At 43.3% G+C, this 12,068-nt stretch overlaps 1 protein-coding gene across 3 annotated transcripts in view; it reads left to right on the forward strand.

Moving 5' to 3' along the window:
* LOC148041198 (C2 and GRAM domain-containing protein At1g03370-like) overlaps positions 1-12,068 on the forward strand; it is a 189,018-nt gene that overhangs the window by 155,742 nt on the left and 21,208 nt on the right. For 2 of the 3 annotated variants that reach the window (XM_087677888.1, XM_087677896.1), the window contains exons 7-8: positions 9,869-10,055; positions 10,151-10,429. In XM_087677888.1, the coding sequence (XP_087534014.1) occupies positions 9,869-10,055; positions 10,151-10,429 (466 nt within the window). Of the gene's footprint in view, positions 1-9,868; positions 10,056-10,150; positions 10,430-12,068 lie in introns of those variants that run through there. The other variant, XM_087677905.1, reaches the window with a different exon arrangement.

Here is a 12,068-nt window from a genome sequence, read left to right on the forward strand (position 1 = left end):
CACTATGAAACCATTATGGGAAAGCTGCAAGATGTGACATTGGTATTGTGCCATATTCGTGCCTAATTGGAAAGGGCGCTTGGACCAAGTTCTTTCTGTCTCCACTTTAGTGATGTTTGCTCTGATCACTCTATTCAACTTTGAACGGCTGAGACTCAAAGTGGGACAATCAAGACTGTAATAGAACTGTGGCAATCTGTCTATATTCATGTCATGCAAGTTCAGCCATGTGCTCATGTATGCATACCAACACTTTCTATCTCCCTTTGTTGCAAGTTGCTTTGAAGACTCCAAAGGTAGCCTAGGGTATCGGTCTTTAGGGAGCTGCCATATCCTTTGGAGCAAGGTGATTGCTTGGAATAGTGCCTCCACTTCCATGGCTGTTGCATCCAATTCTGCTTGGATGATCTCTTGTGGTACTGAGGCTTTCACCCTTATCATACATGCTATCATCATGACCTGTGGTCTCTCCATATGTTCCCAGCCATCATAATGTTGTGCTTCAGGTCCATTGCAGTCCATGAGAGGCGCCCCTCTAATATGATAAAGGCTTGGGCCCCAAATGGTTGCTCCATAGAGTAGTGTGGGCATAACTAAAGTGTCAAAAGAGCCACAATTTGGGATGGGGATCTTGGATTTGTATGTGTGCACACTATCACTCTAGAGTGCCCAAAGCTATGGGGGGAGAGAGAGAGAGAGTTTTTAAACTTGTTAGTTTAATCTTTAAACTTTCCTCTTGAGTCTTTGTGTGGAAGAAAGAAAAGATAGAGAAAGAAAAGAAAGATAAGAAAGAAATAAAAGAATAGAGAGAAAAAAAAGAATAGAGAAGAGAGAAAGAAGAAAGAAAAGAAAGAAAACAAGAAAAGAAAGCGCAAAAAAGGGGGAAAACTGTTTGGTGTATGGGAGGTAGGGCACAGTTAGGCAGGGATTAGGTGGGATGGGTTCGGACAAGACATGGTGGATGGGATTGGACGGGTCGGACAAGTTGACCCGTCTGTCGGACGTGGACAACCCTATGTGAGCTGCAGGCACACGAGTTGTTTGTCACACGTGGATGGAAGTGTCAAGTAGGCATGATCAATCCAACAACTGCGAAAGCAGGCCAGATAGGCGATGTGGCGTGCAACTGTTGGCAGTTTGACGGGCAAGAGATAGTAGATTCAAGCTTGATGGGTGCATAAGGCAGATTCGGGCCTCATGGTGCTTGTTGGATGGGCATGACGGGGCAGACAAAGCCTTAATGTCGCTAGTGTATACATGTAGAAGGTAGTTGAGCTCAAAGTGAAGGTGGCACATAGATCGAGAAGAAGGAGAGCAGTTGAGCTCATGACTTAACAACGGCTATGGTGGCGCGTGAGCAAAGTGGTGGTGGCTGATAGGTATGGCTTTTAAATACCAGTGTTAGGTTAGGGTTTAGCAGCATGCATACACTTACACACACTCAGTAAACAACTAAACAACAAGAGATAAAATAGTGCTGGAAGGTCACATCCACTATGTGAGAATGAATGAAAGCACAATCCTTAAGGTACTAAGTACCACATCCACTAATGTGTGTTCACATAGGAAAAAACCCTTCTCGAGCTAGAAGTTAAAAATTACCCGTGGGAGATAAGGGAGTCTTCACACCAGAACTTAGGAGAAACACGATAAGTGTAACATTCATTTCACTAGTTTTTTGCTGGACATGCTATTCTCTCTTCTTTCTTGGGTGCTTCTCCTTTTCCCATCGACATTGATATCTTGGGTAGGGAGGGGGTGCTTACTTCTCCTTCCATCATTTTATGGTGAGGGGGGCGGTTTACAAGATTTTGAATATTTTTGTTTTCCAAGAAAGGAGAATTCTATTAATAACACCTTGGAGAAAGCCCCCTAAGGTAAATACAAAGTACAAGAAACTTTGTGAAGAGTAGCTAAGTACATCAAAGATACAAAAGCCTCTCTTTCTTTCTCATCCTCTCAGAGCTACCCTGCAACCTCTCCCATCTCCCACACGGAGTGCCGACTATCTCTATCCAAATCCTCGATAAAGACTCCCCAGTGGGTATATCCTGAAGATCAATGACCTGGCTACATCTCGCAGTCCATATGTACCAAGCTATAATGCTGTATCTTTATCCATACATTAGGATGATTATGATTGTTGATTGTAAAAGGGTGCTTAGGCAAGTGCACAATTCCCCTGGGAAGGCACTGTCCAAGTGGCACTGTTGCATAACCTTTTGCATGAGCATGATGATTTGCATTGCCCTTTGCATTATCCAATGCATGAGCATTCTATTGTTGTAGGTTTGCATTTGTGCGCATCTATCCCTTTTTAGTCAGAGTGGTTGGCTCGGCGCCTGTTGTCCAGCCCCCTAATGCTGTTGGTGACTGTTTCCAGCCTGCTGTCATCTCCAAAACAGCCATGTTTACTGCTGCAGATTGTGTTCTAGCGTGCATTTATCCTCTTTCTATTGTTGCTAGACCCTGTGTTTGTCGTGCCAGCATTGCCATGTGTTAGCTAGATCTGCGTTTTGCTGTTCCTGCCTCTTGCCCGGCTGCCACGTGATCATCTAGTCCATGTTTTACTGATTCTGCCCCTGACTCCTCCATCAGACATGATCTAGCCCCTCTTGAGTTGCTTTTGCTGCTACTTGACATCTCAAGAGGCTGTCTGCTACATTTCGGGATCCATCAGAGTATGATATAGTTTCCTGTTCATACTCTTTGCCTTTGTCCGTTAGACACGAGAGTTTGAGGGCCAATATATTACCTTTGCATATGTGTTTACTGCATTGAACATTGTACATATATTCATTCATTATCTTCTTCAGTGTTCATTGTCTTTGCTACCCTTATCTTAATTGTATTCTTTGTTAGTTTGTTGTATGATTGTGTTTGTTATCTGAAGATGAGTATTTCTTTTCAAGTGCTTGTAATCTTGGAATAAGTTGGGCCACTGCAGACAAGATTGTAAGATTTTAAATGCAATATTTGTTAGTAGTCGTGTGTCTTGTTTGGTCATCTCCTACTTGTGAGCCTTAGTTTGAGTCAAATGAGGACATTAGGAGCTCTAACATTGTACTTGTTTGTCATTTTATGTGCGTTAGGCACTTTAGATGGAGGGCACATTTGTGCATTTCTTTTTGGGCACTTTTGGTTGTCATGGGTGCCCTATTTGGGCTTGGCCACTTTATTAATAGTTGTGGCCCTAGTTTGCCTATATATAGGTGGCTTGCCCTCCCACTCTCATTATGTGTTCACACTGACGTGTAGAGCTGCGTGTTGGGGCTGACTATTCTAGCCTTGTACCTTCAGAGATTGTAGTCACATTGTTCCTTCTCTCACTTGTGTTTTCTCTTTGTCTCCTCTCTGTGTTCAATATCCTCTTTTTGTTGTCCACTCTTACATGGTATCAGAGCCACATGTAGGAGCCGTAGTCTGAAGAGGAGTGTCCTGTTCGGATCTTTAGCCAACTTGGCGCCATCTTGGAATTGCTACAGATGTGTGTTTCAAACCAGCGTAGTCTATTTCAGCCTTCTACACCTTGTGTTTCAGTTTGAGGCCTTCTACCCTTGTTGGGCGGTGTTATCATTACTTGGTGGCTACTGTTATTTGCAGGGTAGAACCATTTATTGTTAGAAGAGCAAAACATGTAGCAGAATAATGAAAGACACAAGATCAATGAAAGATACAATGCACAAGATGTAACTGGGAATAGGAATCCAGTATGACAAGAGCTCAATGGTTGAGCACCGGTTCACACACTCTAGAAGCTCCCTCTCTCCACACCAAGAATTTGCAAGTACATGAATGGATTGTGGATTGTAGTCACACTCCTTCCTTTTATAGACAAAAATAAAGGAGTTGTCCTACCATAAAATAGGATGGCCAATTACCAAATAAAGAATAAAAAGAGTGCCCATAAATAACCTGTGACCACTTTTAACATTTACTGCTTGCATTTCAGTGCAGGCAGGTTTCTTTGGTTTGCGTTTTTTTGGGCAGGCCATCATTCCTCCTGGGTGGTAGCTATTCAATGTTTTTGACATTATTGCTGACCTAGTGAGTGTGTTTCTTTTCTCTCGATATCGGCTTCTTTTCCAAGTAGGTGGACTACCTTTGTGCTGCATTTAGTGAGGACAGACCTGCAGCAGCCAAGTGTCACCTCACGTAGGCATCTCCACGTCCTTTGCATATTAGGCTGCACCTCTACAGGCTGGGCAGCTTGTTTTCAGGCAGAGAGACTCTTTTTTTTGTTGCGTTTCATATTGGCTGGTCTTTTGTGACTTGGGCGGCTTGTTATTGGTTCTGGGTGGACTCTCAATCAGGCCTGCAGCAGGGAAGATTTGTGTTTATTGCAGGTTCACCCTTTCCAGGCATTCCTGGTTCTTTACTAGCACTTGGATTGGCTGCAATTACAGGCTGAAGACCTGTTTTCGTCTGCCTTTACTGCTCCCTCTTTCTGCCCGCTCTCTTTTCCACTCTATTCTTATGGGGTTTTCAAGTCCTTGATCAACATTAAAGGCATCTCCTAAGTAGGTGCCAGTCCTACCCTCTCTACCCACATTCGACAAGTTGGATGGGATGAACTACCCTCTATGGTCGCGTTGCATGGAGTGTCTCCTTGATGATTGTGACCTTTGGGATTTTGTTATTGTTCCTATACCTAAACCTACCATGGATCCTCATGATGGTGTGACCACGGATTTAGTAGCTTTATGGGATTAGTTGAATGCTAGAGCCTGCTTCTTCTTGTTTTTTTTTTTGAGTTGTAGAGATTTTGTGCTCATTCATGTTAGACGTATCTGCAGTGTTGTATAGATTTGGAGGAGATTGGCATCTCTCTTCTAGATCTAGATATTTGGGCATCTATTGTCTCTTGAGTTGAAGCTATGAAAACTTTTTGTCGTAGATTCCCTCATGATGATGGGTCACATTTAGAGGATGGAGGAGCTTTAGGATGAGCTTGCATTCCTTGGTACGAACATTTCTTCAGAGGACCTAACTGTGACACTTCTCTCACATCTTCTATCACCAACATATAATGTGTTACATACCAGTCTTCTCACTTCTCATAGTTGGGAGACTCACTTGGGAGGAGCTAGTCCCATTGATGCTTGACCAGGATGCGCGTCATAGCGAGACAAATTCTTGCAGAGCCCATGCACATGGCCATGCTTATGCAGCTTTATCTCCAAATATAGAACAAGCCAAGTAGAAGAAAGAAAAGAGGAAGAATTTGGAGTCATCTTCTGACTTTGATACAGATCTTGTGGGGAAGCATCAAGGATATCCCATGTGTCCTCATTGTGGAAAGACCTCACACCTCGAGGAGAAGTGTTGGAGGGAATACTCTCACCTTTGTTTGGGAGCGAAGAGTTGATCTACATCGGAGCTTTCGTCTACCTCTATTTTGTCACTTGCCATTACCACGAAGTCTGTGTTTCTACACATTTATCAGGTGGAGAAGCCTTCTTTGACTATCTCGTCTTTTGAGCAACCTTGGCTCATTGAGAGTGGTGCATCGAGTCATATGATGACTCGAGGTAATTTGTTGCAGGATCTCTGTCCATCAAAGGCTATCGTCACTGCTGATGACATCTCTTTGGTACCTATTAGTAGTGTTGGCACCTTGTCCTATTGCTTGACCGTTCATCGAGCTCCATTTTTGAGGTCCTACATGTTTCGAAATTGGGCTTCCCTTTCCTCTCAATTTATGGCCTTCCTAGATTCGGGATCTATGTTGTTTTCACCAAGCCGGCGGTCTTTATTGAGGATTATTCTATAAGAGCCACTTTTATGACACGTTGGACAAAGAGAGGGCTATCTATGCTCCATCCCCCTTCCATTGTGCAAGGCCTCGAGGCTGTTGTCATAGCTATTTTTCATTGTGCACTATTTATCACACAGGTTCCATCGAATCCCCCAAGCATGCATGGCTATGTGAGAGGTAGCCATTGCCACTCGCTTGAAACACTTGACTTGATAAGCGGTTCGTAGGGTCTCGGCAATTGCTAGTGATAGCGACAATACTAGCCATTAATAGCATGATATCCATGATTTTCATGCTAGCCATTTAACCCATGCTGTCCATCATTAGGCTAAGCCACATAATTGCCATTGGGGATTCTAGGAAGAGCGGGGAAGTTTCTACCAATGGTGGACGAGGGTCTCACTGAAGAGTTGACTGCATGGATGACCGAGGAGCTCAATAGAGGCTCATTCTTAATGTAGGAGGGCTCATCAATCTTGTAAGTGCTTGATAGGATATCTTTAGCTCCGAGGGATTCTAGGAAGAGTGGGGAAGTTTCTACCAATGGTGGACGAGGGTCTCACTGAAGAGTTGACTGCATGGATGACCGAGGAGCTCAATAGAGGCTCATTATCAATGTAGGAGGGCTCATCAACCTTGTAAGTGCTTGATAGGATATCTTTAGCTCCGAGGATATCATGTGGGCCATGTATCGGCTCCAAGGGTGGAGGTCGACGTGCTTCATGCTTGGACTCGTTTGCCTTCTCCTGCATCGAAGTGGTGGCTAACTAGGCCACAAGAGCATCTCTTTTGTTGGTTTCCTCATATCTCCCATCCCTTTTAGAGGGGGCAATCTTGATGATGCACTTGTGGATTTCTTGGCCCTTTGTGTTTTAGAGAGGGCTTCCCAAGATTGTGAGAGGAGTTTTCTTAACGTTTCTAGTCTTGGGCCTTTCTTTTATGCGGCCACCTCTTTTCTTCCTCATCGAGCCACCATCCTTGCCGCTTGGCCCTTGGCCCCTGTTGTTTCTATGCAGCTTATGGCACCTTTAATAGTCCCTGTTGGGTTTGGGGCTTGGTTCACCCATCCAAGTTTTCAGGAGTGATCCGCTCGAGGCCTCTCCGTTTCCATTGCCCTTTATTTGCCTTCCGTTTGATTAGTTTTTTATATGGAGAGGGGTTCTTGCTACTTACCTTGCATTCTTCACATCGATGAACTTCATCGCCATTGGTACTCTTTTTTCCACCCTCGAATACGCATCTCCTTTGGCCTTGTGCCACATCCAAGATGTGAGAGGGGGTGTTAGTAGTCACGTGTGTCTTGTGTGGTCATCTCCTACCTGTGAGCCTTAGTTTGAGTCAGATGAGGATATTAAGAGCTTTGACATTGTGTTTGTTTGGACTTTGTCATTTTATGTGCTTTAGGAACTTAAGATGGAGGGCAAATTTGTGCATTTATTTTTTGGGCACTTTGGCAGCCTTGGGCACCCTATTTGGACCTGGCTACTTTATCACTAGTTGTGACCCTAGTTTGCCTATATATAGGCGGCATGCCCTCCCACTCATTATCCATCATTGATTCTTCGTGATCAGCTAGCCCTCCTCATTCTCTCATCCCCTTGCTACCATTTGGTGCCCACATTGATGCATAGAGCTGCATGTTGGGGCTGATTGTTGCAGCCTTGTACCTTCAGCCATTACAGTCTCATTGTTCCTTCTCTCACCTGTGTTCTCTCTTGGTCTCCTTCCTCTCTGTGTTCACTTTCCTCTTTCCATTGTGCACTCTCACAATGTCATGGGATAAGTCTAGGATTAGAATGGGAAAATGCTACAATTACTTCAACTTCTTGGGGGTACAAGAATCGTGTTTGGGCCTCAACAGTAAAGTTGTTTGCTACTGAAATGATATGGTTAGCTCCTGAGTAGAAGACAACAATTGTCTTGTGTAGAGCTTGGGGTGGGAATGAGCCATGTGCCAATCTGTTTGCTATATCCTTGTACCAAGTCGATACTATGTCCACTTCGAAAATTGAACAAGTGATCTAGGAAAATGTGGTGTGGAAAATCAGAGTCGAGACCTTCACATGATGGTGCCGTTGTGCTTGTGATGTGACTAAGGTGATCAACCATGTTGTGGTGTTTTCCTTGATTATGGATCCATAACTCAAAATTAAATTCATGCAAAAGGTGCAACCATCTCATTTTTGAAATAATCATTTTAAAGCTTGGTGATCCAAAATAACAATGAAATGAGTTCAAAAGATAATGGTGAAATTTTAAGCAAACATGCACGATGGCTATGCATCTCGCTTGTTTGTGAAGTAATTGAGTTCGTGCTTATTAAGCAAACGATTCACACAATAGATAGGATGATTGAGGTTGGCAGAAGAATCCGGACGTGTGAGAGCGGCCCCTATTGGTAAAATTGCTTTCATCAATGGTCACTCTTCCTTCTGATCAATTGATGGTTTCAAATTGTTGTTTTGTGAGGACTCTTAGTTTCTCCCTTTCCCAACTCCTTGTTGGCATGGCTTATGTTTTTAGTGCTTCCCATAATCATAGGATGATAGATATATAGGCCTCCGATATGTTGGAGCAAGGAGAAAAAATGTTGAGCAAGCTGTTCCTGAGGTCATCGGCTTGTGTTAGTTGAAGATCCCCTACAGCTGCGTTTTTTAATCTAAGATACGACACAACACCTACCCTTATAATATTAGCCAAGAGAGTGAACAAGCATGACATTGGCATTAGTCCGGTGAGTAGGTACGATAGCTTGCAAACCGAATGAATGATGGAGCTTCATTGCACTGGGAACCTCATCTGTCCTGACCCTACCTAGGAGGAGAATCAACTGAGTGTTCGAGTTGGCAACAGCCCGGACTTTCACACATCTTTTCCAGCCACAAGAACTTACAATAGTATAGCTGAATGATGAACAGCTTGAGCGGGAGCCTCTAGACATGGAGGCTGCTCTAGACAGAGGGTTATAGGAGCTAAGCTTGTCTTCTCTAGTTTTAAAACAATGTAGATGGGGTTTTAAGGATTTCTGCTGGATAAAAGGCATGATCAGTGCTTCAGATTCTTATATGAATGATATTTACCATGGGTAAGTAGTTTTTCATTGAGAATCTTAACAAGTATGACATGACTTTCTTATGAGACTTTCTCAAAACATTCTGACAAATCTTAGACTTTTTGAAAACTACTCAAAACAGGATTAAGAATCTTAGTAGATTTCTGAAAAATTCATGTTAATCCTGTTCTTAGAATCTTAATCCTGTTCTGAGTAGGTGTATATACTTTCTGACAAATCTTAGACTTTCTGAAAACTAGAAGGCATATATGCTTAGAAAACTTCTACAATCTATAATCATGCATCTCAAAACTACAATATTCTATCTGAGACTTTCTCAAAACAACAAGGCATATATGCTTAGAAAACTTCTACAATCTATAATCATGCATCTCTTACTATTAGGATAGAAGGCTGTTGAGAGCGATGTGAGAAATTACTCAGAACATGATTAAGAATCACCTGCAAGCCATTGCTGATTGAGAAACTCAGATTGTCCATGATCAGCTATTCCCAACTTCTGAGATTTTACCAGGCCGACTTGTCCTACTTCTTACTGGGATGTGACATGATGCATCTGCTTTGCATATTATAGAAGATTGACAACAGTTTCTGCCCTTGAGGAAAACAGTGCATTGAAAACCTTGGGATTTTTCTAAATTTTCATGTTTGTGAAATTCGGCAGCACCCTTTGCTCACAGCTTCAGGAGGCGGATGGGGATTTGTGCAGGATGTACATGTCCATCTGTGAAAGTGATCTGCACCAGTCTTTGAAGAAACATGTGTCTTTGTGCTTGGCTTCTTGCACACCAGCGCTCAGAAACCAATACCATCTTCAGTGAGATGAATGTCATACACAATGCCAGATCAGATCAGCAAGACACCCAAATGCAGGATGGACTTGTTGCACTATTTTTGCTGTGAACACCAAGTTGTCTGTTGTCTTGTTTATAGTGTGGTGAACTGACAAGTCTACAAGTACATTCCCTTATGCTTTTCTACAAAAGTGTCAATTCGCTAGAGATTTTCAGAAAGTAGACATTTTTGCAACCTTGCAGGATGATAATGGCACTTTGGAAAGAAAAGCTTTTGACTCCTGAGGAGCGGATGCAGAAGCTACTTAGCATGGGAAGTGGTATGGATGGGTCTGCTGAGCCAATTAGACAAGAGAACGATAACGGCACTTTTCTAGGTTTAGAAGATGCGAGCTTGACAGAAACATATTTTACTAAATTTCCATTTAATGTAAGTATTTTCATGTATGCTGAAATACACGAATTTGAGCTTAGACAGACATGATGCTATCTAATTATATAAATTCTCCACTGCTCTCCTTACAGGTTTCATCGTTATTGGTACTCTATGAAAATGAACAACTGCATGCAAAGATAATGGAGAAAACAGGGTTTTCAAAATACTCAGAAACAACTTGGATTACCTTGAGCACAAAGCCTAGTGTTCAACAGCACCAGCAAACCTTCACATTAAGTTTACAATCATCTAAATATATCAATGAGATTACATGCCTTCAACAAAAAATGGTCCAAGAAGACAGAAAGTCCTGCACAATTGATGAGCAGCTCACATTTCATAATCTTCCTGTTGGAGATGATTTTCAGGTTTTTTCCCCATGCCCAATTTGTGGTAGAAAATTTAAGAGGTGAACAATATGAAACAAATATACAAAAGAAAGGGTGGCGGTTTAAAGGACATGATGTCTAGAACAAGAAGAAAGCTTGCATTTGAAGTTAGGGTCAAGATTTATTTTGGAAAACATGTGCTGACATTTTTTGGCTGAGCCGAGTCTGTCAGAACTTGATGTGAAAAGAATATCTAGTCTCTTTTTCAGACCACAAGTCTAAAAGCTTTTAGGAGCATGCCAGATGAGCCATTTTGCAGAGACCATGAGTATGCTACTAACCTTCTTGAGAACCAAGACTATTGGTAGACTACTATCCTTCTTGTAGTGGGCTTGTTTTGTACAAGACTCATTATTAAGAGGTGTATGTATGGGAAGGCACTGTGTTGGAGCCTAGGAAGGGGTACAAAATATTCTTGGAGGTTGAATTGTACATTAAACTTTATTTCACATTCAGAAAAAAAAAAATCTCAATGCATCTGTACTCTCTAACTTTTTTTTTTTTGCAAATAAAGTGTGTCTAATTGTATTACTTCAGAAAAAATCCTGAATACAAAGAAGTGCTCATGGTCAACAGACTAGCTGGAGCTGATGCAGAGTCACAGATATATCAAGTATACAAGCCTCTCAGGGCGGTCTAGGGGGGATGGGGGCCAGAAGCCATGGAGGGGGGGGGGATGTACGCCATTTGGGGCTGCTTGCCTGCATCATGAAAAACAGGTCTTGGCCACCCCAAGTGCGCATGAAATGAAAACAGAGCTCTTGATGAGCTCGAGACTTGCCTTGCACTTGGTCCCATGGGCCGCGGAGGGAGTGGATGATGGAGGTCTAGAGCTCTGCCAAAGTTTCCTGTACTGAAAGTCTTCCCTGCCAAAGACCTCCTGACACTGCGCCTTCCATATGTGCCATCTAGTAAGACTCGCTACGATCTCCCATACCTCAGAACGGTCTGCTGTGGGCTCCAATACCTGGCAGATGGGTAGAGCCTCCAAACTGACCATTGTGCAAGACCCATCCTCAATGATGAAGATCATGTCCTGCATCCGGGCCTCATACAAAAGATGATGGCCCTGACTGAGTGCCTGCTAGCAGAAAGCTCCCCATGAGATACATCCCAGGCTGGGTGCTATACAGCGGAGAATGAAGCATGCTCCTCTCCACACGAGTTGCATTGCCTCACATGACCAAAGGTAGTGCTTTGGAGTTTCTAGAACTTGATGTGTGTAGTGTTTACAACCTCCATCCTTTTGCATCTGGACTAACCAACTCCCCACCGCCAGACCTCCATGTGCCAATAGCTATACAAAATATGAAATCCTCCTCAGCCTCCAACTGTCGCATAGGCGGCGCTAGAAAGTCCGTCGGAAAGCATCCGTAATACTGTGTTCCACCCAGTACCTGCTACGCAAAGGCGCCCAGTCCATGTCCTCCTGCATCAGTACGTGTCTGCCAATCTTGGCTCTGTACTCTAGGAACCTTGGTGGCTTCTTAGTGACTGCAGTGGTCGGCCATAGCCACTCTTCCAAGTCCCACTCCAGGTCATCAAGTGGCCTGCCCTCCCAAATCGAGAGGTGCTACTCCCGGAGCTCCTCCTAGAACACATAAGGGTCTAGACGCCA

Source organism: Lygodium microphyllum, chromosome 1 (genome assembly GCF_053477565.2).
Source record: "Lygodium microphyllum isolate KBCC chromosome 1, Lygodium_microphyllum_v1.1.10, whole genome shotgun sequence".
Taxonomy (NCBI): domain Eukaryota; kingdom Viridiplantae; phylum Streptophyta; class Polypodiopsida; order Schizaeales; family Lygodiaceae; genus Lygodium; species Lygodium microphyllum.